This window comes from Mauremys reevesii, linkage group 7 (genome assembly GCF_016161935.1).
Source record: "Mauremys reevesii isolate NIE-2019 linkage group 7, ASM1616193v1, whole genome shotgun sequence".
Classification (NCBI taxonomy): Eukaryota; Metazoa; Chordata; order Testudines; family Geoemydidae; genus Mauremys; species Mauremys reevesii.
This window is the reverse complement of record NC_052629.1, coordinates 89932276-89946527: the sequence shown is the minus strand read 5'-3', so window position 1 is coordinate 89946527 and position 14252 is coordinate 89932276. Positions and strand designations below refer to the sequence as shown.

The 14252-nt window shown below is 43.3% G+C and overlaps 1 protein-coding gene across 6 annotated transcripts in view; it reads left to right on the top strand.

Moving 5' to 3' along the window:
- Window positions 1-13251, top strand: part of EFCC1 (EF-hand and coiled-coil domain containing 1) — a 94525-nt gene extending 81274 nt beyond the window's left edge. The window contains exons 6-9 of one of the 6 annotated variants that reach the window (XR_005601047.1): window positions 5884-6042; window positions 9148-9217; window positions 11091-11909; window positions 12939-13251. Coding sequence is in view for 3 of the 6 variants with exons in the window: in XM_039546340.1 (XP_039402274.1) it covers window positions 5884-6042; window positions 9148-9217; window positions 11091-11224 (363 nt within the window). In the remaining 3 variants the exon portion in view is untranslated. Of the gene's footprint in view, window positions 1-4385; window positions 4543-5883; window positions 6043-7852; window positions 7942-9147; window positions 9218-11090; window positions 11967-12938 lie in introns of those variants that run through there. The other 5 variants (XR_005601048.1, XR_005601049.1, XM_039546340.1 and 2 more) reach the window with 5 other exon arrangements.
- The last annotated feature ends 1001 nt before the right edge of the window (window positions 13252-14252 follow it).

Genomic DNA, 14252 nt, shown 5'->3' with positions numbered 1-14252 from the left:
GTTGGGGAAGCTAGCACACACATAGCAACAGGCTCTGTTATTTAGATTTACAAAAACAATTCTGAAAGATCACACAAACAACATCAGCAGGCAGGTGAAGAGCAAGAGCTGCACATATGGACCAATCATTGAGCCAATCTAAGACTACAAAAAACAGAAGATTAAAGAGGAGCTAATTTTGATTCATTTTATAGTGAGCTCCAGTTCTCAATAACTGAAAAGTCTAAGTACCATCTACCAAGGACAGATTAATGAAGGTGTCAGGCCTAGATGATAGATTGAGGAAAACATGAGAAAATTCTAAAGCTATATTGGCACTTTACAAAGCTTTGTGCTCTGAACAAATGCCTCAGCTTTGCAAGGCCAGATTAATCAAAAAGTAGAGAATTAATTTACACCTGTCAAAAATGCGCCCTTGTGTGCAAATAGGTAATCATGCAAGAATATTTCCAAGCACAAGTGCAAGTTTGCACATTTAGTTATGTCTGCATGTGCTTTTTTCTCTCTCTCTCTCTCTTTTTTTTTTTTTTTAAGTACACACTGTCAAGGTTTCTTCCCCACTCTGAACTCTAGGGTACAGTTGTAGGGATCTGCATGAGAACCTCTAAGCTGAATTACCAGCTTAGATCTGGTTTTATTGCCACCACCCAAATCCTTTAAGAGTTATTTGGGAAACTCTGTCTATCTTCCCCCCAGACTATCTCCCTCCCAGTAGCCTTAAGAGACTTCTCCACCAAGTTCCTGGTGAACACAGATCCAAACCCCTGGATCTTAAAACAAGGAGAAATTAACCATTCCCCCTCCTAATTCTTGGTGAGTGCAGATCCAATCCCCTTGGATCTTAAAACAAGGAAAAATCAATCAGGTTCTTAAAAAGAAGGCTTTTAATTAAAGAAAGAAAGGTAAAAATCATCTCTGTAAAATCAGGATGGAAAATAACTTTTACAGGGTAATCAGATTCATAGAGCCCAGAGGAACCCCCTCTAGCCTTAGGTTCCAAGTTACAGCAAACAGAGGTAAATCCTCTTAGCAAAAAGGAACATTTACAAGTTGAGAAAACAAAGATAAACCTAACACGCCTTGCCTGGCTGTTACTTACAAGTTTGAAATATGAGAAACTGGTTCAGAAAGATTTGGAGAGCATGGATTGATGTCTGGTCCCTCTTAGTCCCAAGAGCAAACAAGCCCAAAACAAAGAGCACACAAACAAAAGCCTTCCCCCCACCAAGATTTGAACTGGGACAGAGAGCCAGGGTCAGGTGTCAGCCAGGTTACCTGAGCTTCTTAACCCTTTACAGGTAAAAGGATTTTGGTGTCTCTGGCCAGGAGGGATTTTATAGTATTGTACACAGGAGGGCTGTTCCCTTCCCTTTATAGTTATGACATACACAGATGGAAATGAGTCCCCACTTTTGAAACTGGTCCAGAGTTTTCAAATAGGGACAATTCATTAGCAGATTCTATACCAATTGATGAACACAGAAAGAAAGGAGTTCTAGTAAGAAACTAAATTGCCAAACATATTTATCAAATCTCTATATCCTGGTTTTGTGTTTGGGTTTTTCTGTCGCACTCATCATGTTAGTATGTGAGCACCCCATAAGCAGTAATGAATTTTACCTCATGAGGTAAGGAAGTATTATCCCCATTTCATAGATGAGACAGATTAAATGACATGCTCACAGCCAATCAGAAAGTCTATAACAGAGCTGGAACTGGAACCCAGAGTCCCAGTCCAGTGCCTTAAAAGTCGATCATCCTTCCTCCATATCTATTTTAGGGAACAATCTATACTTTATTATAGTAATCATCATCTAATTTGCAACAAATGGGGTGAGAGAAGATAATAGATATAGCCTATGTGAAGCAAACTACCTTGGAGAACTTTTTCAACCCACATTGAGCCACCATCTTCAACTGCTGGAGGAACAGTAAAGCACCAAAAGCAACTATAGGCATCTTAGATATAAACAAAACAGACTAGGAGATGAAGGGAAACTAGCATCTATTTCATAGTAAGAGCATCAAGAGGCAAGAACTGTCTTGGGAAAGTTAGTATAATAGCAGCAGATTGGGAGGTACAAAAGAAATAGCACCACAGGTGAGGCTGGGACAAGGAGACAACAGCAGAACTATCCAGTGATATTCTGAGCAGAGTATCTATAAAAACTAAAGCAGGTGGTTATGACATTGGACAGCTGAATGCTGGGTGGGCAGAATTAAAGTGGCATGCAAACTACAGAGAAAAGATTGAGTTTTTTCCAGAAGGGTTTGTTCAGTGACTGAAGGTGAACAGCATGGGGCTGCTGCCTTGCAGTAGCAGGCAGCAGAGGACATATAAATTCATGTGTGTTTTTCCCCCCAGTGTAGCTAAAGATAAGATACCCTGAAAAAAGCTCTTCAAAGTGGCAGATTGGGTTCCTATTGGTTGTCAACGCAGAGGGCTGTTAGGACTCAGGTTCAGAATAGCTGTGTGTGAAAGAAGCAGCTGCTGCCCAACACATTAGGAAGGTGGTGCAGGAGAAGAGGGTCAGAGGGGCTAGAATATTGAGGAAACGTCCCAGAACGTTTCAAGAGAGAGAAGTGCTCTGATTAAGCAGATAAAGGCCTTTCCTCCCCCTCCCGCCCCTTTTCATTTATATATTGTCCCTTTCATTGTACTGATGTGAGGGGGAAATGTAGCTCTGCTTCATGTGTTGGCTAGAGCTCTGCGCGGATACAAAATTTGTATCCACGTCCAATTCGCAAAAATTATCCATAGATATCTGCGGCTATAAAGTAGGTATCCACAGATTTTCAGGGCTCTCTCTGTAATGGGCAGCTCCTACGATGTGCAGGATATCTGCAGTGCAGAAGAGGAAAGGAGGAACTCTGCTAACTGAAAGAAGCAATAAGATTAATTCACAACAGACAATTCCCTCCCCACAACCTCAGAGAGCATTAATTATGCCTCAGTCTGACTGCTCCCCAGTGATGGTGATTATGTTGGGTGTATGTACAGACAACTATTTGTTTATTTGCTTAGTTCCTTCAAAATGGGTGTTCACTGAGGAACTCTCAAATCACTATTTGGCAGAGGATATAGACTAAGTCATCCGAACTGTACGTTGTTCTGTAGGGTGGAGGAGCTGGAGGTGCTCATAAAGTAAAGGTCATGTGTGGCTAATGGAGGCAGCTAGTTTTCAGCTGATGCTGCAGCAAGTGCCAATTAAAACATACTTTTCAGCTGTGTCATAGAAATTAAATGACCTTCTAGAAGGATTCTATGTGGATCAAGGATTATCTCACTTCTGCACTCTGACCACATTTGCTCTTGGAAGTGGGGAGGGGGAGGAGTGACGTTTTGCCCAATTAGTAAACGTTGATTCGGATAATATTTTCTGCCAAATAAAATCTAAGAAGTGGCTGTTTAGTTTAAATCCTACAGTTACTCTGGTACAGTGCTCTCTCTCTCTCTCTCTCTTGCTTCCCCTCCCAGAAGGGGCCCTGTTACAGCAGGGTGGGGTAGCTCAGTGGTTTGAGCCTTGGCCTGCTAAACCCAGGCTTGTGAGTTCAATCCTTGAGGGGGCCATTTAGGGAACTGGGGTAAAAATCTGTCTGGGAATTGGTCCTGCTTTGAGCAGGGGGTTGGACTAGATGACCCCCTGAGGTCCCTTCCAACCCTGATATTCTATACAGCTAAAACTAATAAAGATAACAAAAAGGGATTAACAGAACCAGAAAACATGAAACTTATCCCATAGGATTTTGTTCATAAATACAGTAAGAATAAATATATTTGACTTCTCTTTGCAGCAAATAATTGCAAAGAATGATAATATTTAGGAAGGCTGTGAGCTCTGCCTGGGTCTAGTAATGAATGGGATATGAGGTTTATTTTGATTTAATTAATTGAAGGAGCTTAGAGCTCATGAAAGTCAGACATTAATATTTAATCTAAGCACTTTTCCAGTAGATGCTTTCCAGGCTCACTTTAATAGCTTGCCCAATGCACTGCATTCCTGACCAGCACTACCTCCCCTAGTCCTGGGCCTCTGGTGAGTAGATCTCTCTAGCAGTCCATATTGTGTGGCAGTTTTATGATGCAAACAAGGGGGCTAACATGAACTCTGAGAGGCAGAATTAGCTAGTGGGCTGACTATGGGGGCTGATCGCTAGGAACTCCAGAGTTCTGGCTCTGACAAGGATTTTCTGGCTGGCTTTAGACAAGTCATTTAACCTCCTTATTTCATTTTCCCCATCTGAAAAATGGGGATACCAATGCTCATCTGTCTCTTTCCCTGCCTCCCTCCCAAGATATTATGAAATTAGTTAATGACCAATCTGTGTTCTGAACTATTATTGCCACATATATCCCAAACTGGCATTTGAACTTGTTTTTACAGAAATGGGAGAGAGATTCACAGAGCTGGTTACTATTATTTAGGTCACATGAGCATCTTGGCATTTTCCAACCAGCAAGGAAGACACAGTTCTTGTTCCAAAGACCGTGTAGCATCTGACAGGCAAGAGGTGGGAAAAGGGATACAACATACAACCCAGGTGATCAGGGTGATGACAGGCACAAGTCCTATTTCTTTACAAATATGAAACTTGTAAGTTAAATGTTAAGTTGCCCTTCCTCCGCAATACTGCCTTCTTGTCTCTCTTCTACACCAAACCCAGCTTTTGATACCTCATGCCCTGTCCTCCCAACATTTGACATACTTCTGCCACTAAGTGAGCATTTAACTCATAAGAAAAATACATGAAACAAATAAGTAGATGACTTAGACAGTTTCTTGTAAACATCTTGGAAGAAGTTGTGAGGAAGGATTTAAGACCCTGATTCAGCAAAGTGCTTAAGCAGATACATAAGAAATCCACCTCTATTCAGCAAAGCACTTGTGCAAGTGCTTAAATGAGGAGAGGTTTTAGAACTGGTCAAAAATATTTCAACATGACTTTGTTCCATCAAAATATATAGGCTGGTGGCTAGAGCACTTGCCAGAGATGTGGGAGACTGACTACAGAGTTTGTATCTCTCTGGCCTGTCTCACAAAATATTTAATTACTTTTACAAAGTGGAACAGCTCCAACTGGAAAGACTGGGAGAGAAACTGATTCTATAGCCTGGTAGTTAGGATGCTGACTGGGAATGTGGGAGACCCATGTTTTATTGGTTACTGGACAGTCCTGGAGATTGGCTTTGCAGTAACTCAGGAAGGTCCTGATCCAACAAACCACTTAATCACATGCTTAACTTTAAGCACATGAGTACTTCCATAGGCTACCCTTCAGCCTGCTTCAGTGCCTTATTTGAACCGGGCTTTCTTGAGCTGGTCTGCAAACCACTGACCTCTCCCCATTTAAGCATGTGGTTAAATGCTTTGCTGCATCAGGGTCTTAAAAGTTTCCCCAAGACTCACTTTTCCCAAGATGCTTACAAGAAACTTGCTAACTAAATCACCTACTTATTACTTTATTTAATAAATAAATTTAATAATAAATAAATCTATGCATAGTGGATGGGGTAGAAAAAAGTGTGAAAATAGTTGTGAGAGAAGCAGAGCCCTCTCTGCATTATCTTTCTTTGAAAAATATAGATATAAGAAAGGCTGAAGTACAGAATTCAGAATGAGAACAGTTACAATTTCTGAGTAGTCTGATTGCACCAAATATTGAATGAAATATCATGAAGTAGAAGAGCAAATGCATCTCCTAGCAGCTATTTATTCAGTGCCTTAAAGAAATGTAGCAATAGAACAAAGTGAAGAATTTCCCATCAGAATAGTTTTCTGGAGCAAACTGACATTTACCAGATTGGACAAAAAGTTAGCTTTGTGATTATTGTGCAAGAGAACAAAAGCTCCAGTGCTTTTAACTTCCTGTGTCGTTGTCCAGATGAAAGGCCCATTGCTAGGTGAACTGCAACAAAAGGTGGAGGAGACTGAATTGTTGAAGATGGAGCTACAGATGTTGGAGACTGAGAGAGTTAGGCTGTCACTGGTGGAAGAAAAGCTCATGGATGTTTTACAGCTTCTTCAACAACTTCAAGACCTGGTACGGCAAGAAAGTAGTCCAAAGAACGAGAACTGGTTTTGATGGTGTCCCTCCCAAACTGAAAAGGATGTTTGTACCTTACATCCAAATGCAAAGATTCCCTTACATGCGAGACACACAGCTGCACAGCTTTGCCACTGGAACCATCAGCTCCAATGGTTGCGTTGCAGCAAAGAGGAAAAGCCGAGAAGCTCTTACTTGTGACTTTCCAGTATAGATCTCCAAACTCTCCCCTCCCTCCAAACAAAAGTTTGGAATCATAGAAGTTTCAGATTTTCTAAAACTCCACTAAATTAGGTCCAAGCCCCTTTCAGAGCAGGATTTAGTCCTCCGGAAGAAAATGCATCAAATATTAAATTGATAGTGTAGGACCCACCCAAACACCCAGTACATCTAAGATGCTGTTCTTTGGGATCATACCTACATCACTGCATGGATTGCTCTGCAATATGAATTTGTAAGGATCAGTCAATACTTGCAGAACCACATCATGATATTTTCTCAAAGGCTGGGTGTAGGGTTCTCTTTATTTCAACTGTCTTCTGGAAGGAGTTTGCTGGCTTTCCACACTGCCCCAGTGATAGCTTTAGAAATAAATGCCCTCACATCAAACTGACTTCTCGGTCCATTTTGAGTCTCTGGAGTGCACAAGTTAGGCCTGCTGACCCCCACATCCACAGGAAATATTTTTGGGAATGGGTTAGTGGCAGCCTGACTGCCTTCAATTTAGTAGAAACAGGTCTGAGAAATACTTGTCTGATCCTATTGCTACTACTTTAAAGGGCCTTTGCCTGGCACACCCCTGAATGCACCATGCATAGATTAGGCACCACTCACCTCCACATGTTATTGAAAAAAAGAAATGTAGGAACATAATCCTCCCTTACATTTCTATAAATCTTTTCATTCCCAAGCACAGAAATACCAGCCTTATGTATGGTCAGTGCTGGGCTGAAATGCAGCAGCCAGCTACATTACACAACAGTTCCTCAGTCTTCTAGCACATCCAACTACATCATATAGGGGCACTAGTGTAGCAAGAAGAGTACAACTTACTGAAGGAAAAAACCTACTTCCTGCAGCGCCAGAGGTGTTTTTGAGAAGCGTCTCATCCAAGTACTAACCCAGAGAGGGGCTATTTAGTTAATCAGAGTTGATGGAATCACAGCACAAAGTGGTTCTTATTTAAAATGTGATGGGTCAGTCCTTCTTAAATCCCTGCTTCAGGTGGAGGGGAGTGGTGAGAATTAGCCAAGAGATGAGCAAGCTGGATAAGCTGTTGAACGTGGGGTATATATGGAGTCTGCATTGCACTTTTAGGAGTTAATTTTTTGTATTAGGATTCAGGGCATCTCCTGAATTTTCAGCAGAGCTGTACACTGTGTATTTAATTAGATTATTCGTGCACATAATGACTTCACCATGCCTGAAGTATGCTGGTGTTCTACGGCTGACTCTAGGGAACAAATGCAGTATCTCAAATTATGTTACCTTACTTTAGTGCTTGGCACAGCCCGTTTTAGTTTCACATCCCAAGTCTGACACTGCTTGCCACATGGATCAATAATAATCCAATCCAATGAAGGATGTACTATTAAGCTGGCAAAGAATGACTGATTGTGATTGACAGCAGGCATAAGAACTTTCCATGTCAAGACTTGGACATGTCATTCACTGGTCAGCAGTGTTATTGAAAATCATTCCAGCTTAGGAGATGATCCATCATGCAATGTGCTACATTGTTGTGAAAATACTGCTTGATGCTAATCATTGCTGGAAATATGCCTTTGTGTGTGGCCATGTTCCCTAGCTCCAGTGAATAAAGATGTTAATGAAAAAGATGATTTACAGGATCCCCTGTAGAGCCTGAAGAACGTCCCATAGAGTCCTATGGAGGAGGTACGTTAGATGAATGAGAAACTACAGTTACAGATGAATAAGCTTTTAAAGCTATATTGCCTCTGTAAATTCACCCTTATGGATACAGCATTCCCAGCATTACACAAGTGCAGGAACCTTCTAGAAAGCTGGGCCAGTCTGGAGCCAAATAAGCATCCTTTTGCAGCACTGAATGTTCAGAACAGAGGTTAATCGAAGGGTCATGCAGCCCCAAACACCTGAGTTCCTATTTTCACTAAACCCAAGGGGGCTATACACAAGTAGGATTCTAAAGAGGAGGGGAAGGTGGATGGGACATGTGAATAAGCAGATGCAATAACACTTGAACTGCAGTTGTGAGCTGTGCAGTTCTCTTTTTTCAGGAATTGCTTCTGCCTATTGCCACTCCGTGGAGTTTAATCAAAACATCTTGCCCTCTCAGGTAGGTGGGCTAAGGGTGCCAGTTAAACAGACTGCAGGACTGCCTCTCCCCTAAACGAGAGTTAGGTACCACGTTAAGAGAGTGGTGCTTTCTAAACACCATGTGGCAGCCTCAACCATTTTTAAAACGGAATCATTACAAAGGCAGGCCAGCCAAGCTGCCTTAGCCCTAAAAACTGGAGGTACTCTCAATAATGTTTAATAGATCTCAATAGACAGCAGCCAAGAGAGGGCTGATTAAGGACCTTCCCCAGCTGTTTCTCCTGAACAACACATGCAGTAACTTCCCCTAGTTTGTGTGTGCTTAAAATGGTATCATATGTTTCTGAAAATACGTGCAGGGGACCTATTTCTGAGGCCTCACCCACAATCCATGTATTTGTACTGCCTATCTTTCAACACACAAGGGCTTTGCATGAATCTGGCCAGGCCTTTGATAGTCCTGAGCATGCCTATCTCCTGCTTGCATTCTGTGATAAGCACACGTGCATCTGGATTTTCATGGCCACAAGCTTTTGAAAGCTCAGCCCTGTGCTCTCCATTTCCCTTTGAACTATTGCAGATTCTTATAGTAAAGCCAGGAACTAAGGAACAGGGACACCCAAATCTGCCGTTCACTGTGCAGTTTCTGACTCAAAGGTTCCAAAATAAGACACTATGTTATGAGGCATTAATTTTGTTTTCATTTTCAAATGCAAATCCACTGTAAATATATTTAGATTTTGTTGTTTATATTAAGCTGGTCAGGGAGTTAATTGTTCCATGATATTGTTTTGTGTTTTAAAGAACATATCTAAGCGAGCCTTGGGGAAAATCTTGCTGAGCACTTTGGAATCCTGTCGTGACCCCCAACATGGTAAGAAAGTAAAAAACATATGAAGAATAAGAAGTGTGCAAAGTAATTTTGTAATTCAGAGTCACTTGGGAGGCAGATTATATACCTTGTAAACAGTAGACAGAAAAGCAAAAAGTCACTCACTTCCAAAGGGGGAAAAATTACTTGCAAGACCCCTACTAAAACTGAAGGCTTCAAATCTTTGAAATTACAGAAACTGGGGCATCATGCTAAATTTTACCCTTAAGGTGAATTCTTCATCCCACTGAAATCAATAGGAGCCATCTGCACACATCCAAGGGCAGAAATTGCCCACGGGGCCAGATTTTGCCTTCTAAACACATCAGTGTGGTTGCACAGGTATCAGAGAGCAGAATGTGGGCCCCTAGTTTGTAGACTGACCACTCATCAACATTTACAATTCCATTGTCTAGAGCTCTTCTCTGCCTGACATAAAGAGAAGGTACAAAGGAAAGCAGCATCTTTCAGTAAAGTCTGTGGGTCAAACCTCTCCTTTAATAGCAGCCTTTCATGTTCTTGTTACGAAAATTAAACTTGCAAACTCATCTCCCTGGACAATAGCCCACTGTGCAGGAGCTGCCTACGGAAGAACCATGCAGGCTTCACAGCCTGGAGGTTTACATTTGATTACTTTGTCCCTGTTAGCAGAGCTTTTGCATTTACCTTCTTCAAAGAAGCTGGCATACTGTACCCAGTCAGTTTGCATAGGAAGACTGCCTGTAGGGGCTTTTAATAGGCAGAGAGGGGTCAAAGAAGAGATAATGAAAGGGTAGATGCAGCCTGAGGGTTTGTTCTGCAGAATACTACAAACAGTAATTCAGGGAAAGTAACATGTACAAAACGCTCTGGCTTCCACGAAGCCTTCTCGCCGTACAAAAGGCTTGTCATTAGCATGCAGTGATTCAGTGTCCAGACATTCTCGAACAAAGTGGTGCTGCTCCAGCCTGGGTGTTCTGGGAACAGGGGAAAATGGCACAGCAAGGCCTTCTCCTGCTGCCAATGCACACACACAGAAGGCAGCCATACCTGAGCTGTAGGCCTGGGAAGGAAAAGATAGATGGTAGCTAGTGCCCTCAGAAGTACTAGCAGCTCCAGTGAGTACAGAGGAAGTTTTCTGGCAGTGCTCCATCTTATAGGATAGCTGTCCAGCACTTCCCACAGCACCCAGGAGGTATTAAACCTACCTAACAGGGAAATAATCACTCCAAGTAGTGTCGCTGAGGCAATGTGCCCACTCCCTAACTCTAACACAGCTCAGCCTCCAGAGATGCATAATTGAGAACCAAAGTATTTAATGAGGGAAAGCTATGAAGCCCAAATCAATATATACTCTATCTGTTCTGCATCACTTTTGCTATAAACTCCCTATGCTTCCTCTGCTTTGGATTTTCTGGCTTTGCACTTGATGTCACATGAGCTGCTTTCCAAAATCTCTGTAGTCAAACATTCTCTCACTGTGTGAGAATGCTACCCCAATGGCTGATTCGATTAGCTACGTTTCGTTGATGTGACTTGAATCCAGTCTCCATTTGAATGACGAGTAGGTATTTAGACCAGCACTGTGTACCCATCTTTCAGGGATAGGTTTCAGGAAGTTTAACTGCTGATGCAGTGCAGAACACAGACAGCCGATACATTTCAAAAATCAGTCTCTGTTCACACAAGGATGAGGGGATTTAATGAGCAGAGAGTTTGCAGTAGGAGGAACGGAAGTAGACTCAGTCCCTGTGTACTGTTCCATTCTGTGTCCCTTTGATACGCAGAAGAATTCATTCTGTGGTCTCCAAATTCAGAATTCTATATTTGAAATTGTTAAACTGCATCTCCCTGGCTTTGTCAATATGCTAATATATTTCATAATTTTCTTTTAAAGGAAAAGCCCACATTCTTGAGGTCCTAGATACTCTCTACCATGAGCTGGCTGCCTGTGAACTCCTACAAAGCGAGCCTCTAGAAAAAGCTCAAAGTCACCAGTCCTTGTCTAACCCACTGGTTATCTCTTGTTGAGCAACAGTGCCATCTACAGTTCGTCATGATTAGTCAAGTATCTAAAATCTTACCATGTTAAACAGAGGGTGGAAGAATGAGTTTGCCAGATTTGGAGGAGTTCAATAATAAAGGGACAAGTTAGGACAACTAAGCCATGAAATCACAGGTATACTGCTCTGGGAAGACCTCTAATTCCTCAGCTAACTTCGCAGCTGTCCTCTATAAGTGTTCACATTTCATGAGACTTACTTAATGATGTCCATCTCTGAAGCCTGACAACCACCACATTATGGCATTGTAACTGTACCAGTTCACCAAATGAAAAGTATTACAAATGCACTGATCAGCTCAATAGAGGAAAACCCCAAACTGAATAGCTGATTGTCGATTAGCTAGAGATTTTTCCTCTTCTGATAGCTGAACCAGTACATTCAATAGTGGAAGACAGACTAACTGGCTGACACATGTTGCTTTCTTAAAGTACAAGAGACAAAATTGCTGTGTTATAAAGATATATGCACACCAGTATATGCCAGTAGGGCAAGTTAAAGACCCATGTATAAATGTATGTGTTTGTGATTGTGATTATATATCTTATTTAACTCTAGAGATACATTTATGTTTCTGTTCATGCGGATTTTGTACACCTCTACCCTGCTATAACACGGTCCTCGGGTGACAAAAAAATCTCACCGCGTTATAGGTGAGACCGTGTTATATCGAACTTGCTTTGCTCCCCCCCCGTTCCTTGTTCCCTGACCGCCCCCTCCAGAGACCCCCATTCCTAATCACCCCCAGGACCCCACCCTCTACCCATCCCCCCGTCCCCTGACTGCTCCAACCCCTGTCCACCCCACCCCTACCCCCACCCCCTGACAGGCACTCACCAGCAGCGGTGGGAAGCTGAGCAGCCTGGCTCCAGCCTGCTCCACTCCGCTTCCTGCTGCCGGTGAGTGTGGGAAGGTTGGGGAAAGGATGCCCCCCCGTACTCACCTGTGGTGGGAAGCGGAGTGACATGGCCCCAGCCCGCTCCGCTTTCCTTGCCCTGGCCCCAGGCGTGTTGCTGGGGGGCAGCTGGGGAAAGGTCCTGCACTCACCTACGGTGGGAAGTGGAGCGCCACGGCTGGGAACTAGCGGAGTGGAGCTTGCTGGAGCTGGGCTGCTCTGCTTCCCGTCATTGGTGAGTGCGGGGAGGCTGGGGAAAGGACGCCTCCCACACTCACCTGCAGCAGGAAGCGGAGCGAGGTGGCTGGGAGCTGGCAGAGTGGAGCAGGCTGGGGCTGGGCTGCTCCGCTTCCGCCGCTGCTGATGAGTGTGTGGGGGATCCTGTCCCGCAAGCCCCCTCCCCCAAGTGACACGGCTGGGGCCGGGGCAAGGGAAGCAGAGTGGGCTGCTTTCAGCCCCCCGCTAATCCTCTGGGCCACTCTGGGACTGCGGGGCCCCCAAAAGTGCCCTCCCCACAGCTCCTGCCCCCTAGACCCTGGGGGGGAGCCTCTGACTGCCTCCGAGACCCTCTGCCCCTTATCGAACCCCTTGGCCCCAGCCTGGCCTGGCACCCTTAACACGCTGCTCAGAGCAGCGTGTCAGAGCTTTACTGCGTTGTATGTGAACCCGCGTTATATCAGGGTAGAGGTGTATTTGTAATTACAAGTCCATTAGAAGAGTGATTATGTTTTGATATTAATCTGTAACTGTCCTTGCTGGTTATAATCTTAGATTTTATGTTAAACAGTAAACTGCTTGGAAAAAAGTGAAGAATGATCTTGTTCCCCAAGTTGCCAGGAACTGGGAAGGCTACAGAGATAGGGAGTGAAAGGAAGAAAGCTTCATATTACTCTTTCCCCAACCAACTGGCAAATGATATACATATAAGACATTCCCATCCCATATAGTCTAAGTGAGATTGTAAAGATACAAAGCAAGGCCTCATTTGCAGGCAAAGGGCTTGATGGAAGTAAAATGCTGGACATGCTCATGAAAGCATATATTCTGGTCAGTAATAAGCAGGGCCGGCTCCAGGTTTTTCACCGCCCCAAGCAAAAAAAATAAAATAAAATAAAAAATAAATTAAAAAGGGGGGTCAGAGTGCCACTGCCAAAGCAAACAAACAAGCCGGATTGCTGCCCCTTGAAAAGTGCCGCCCCAAGCACATGCTTGGAATACTGGTGCCTAGAGCTGGCCCTGGTAATAAGAGAATCCCCAGGGACAAATATAAGAGGACAGTGTGTTGCGAAGTTGCTGTTGCTTCCTCAATCATCAACAGAAGCAAATAAAAGGCAAAGCTCTTAAGACAGTCTACTGAATCTATGTAATGAAAAAAGACGTACAGTAGGCTCTTCTGGGAATATGAAGAGAACTGGATTCACCTGAGATAATACAGGGAACAAAACGAGACAACTGAATTAAAAATTATGCAGATTAGAAATCACAGCCTTCCTAGGAAAAAGGTTTTTAGAGAAGGGCTACTAAGAGGATCAGAAGAATGGAAAATCTACCTTATTAGAGGAGACTCAAGTTGCTCAGCTTGTTTAGTCTCACCAACGAAGGCTGAAGGGAGATATGATTGCTCTCTCTAACCACATCAGAGGGATAAAACACCAGGGAGGGAGAGGAGTTATTTAAGTTAAGCACCAACGTTGACACAAGAACAAATGGATATAAACTGGCCATCAACAAGTTTAGGCTTGAAATTAGACAAAGGTTTCTAACCAGAGGAGTAAAGTTCTGCAACGGCCTTTCAAGAGAAATAGTGAGGGGCAAAAAAGCTAACTTGTTTTAAGACTAAGCTTGATAAGTTTATGGAGGGGATGGTATGATCAGGTTGCATGCAATGGCATATGGCCCATATGCAACTGCTATTAGCAAATATCGCTAATGGCCAGAGACGGGACATTAGATGGGGAAGGCTCTGAGCAACTACAGAGAATTCTTTCCCAGGTGTCTGGCTGGTGGGTCTCACCCACATGCACCAGGTGTAATTGATCGCCACATTTGGGGACAGGAAGCAATTTTTCAGATTAGCAGAGACCTTAGAGGTTTCTTCACC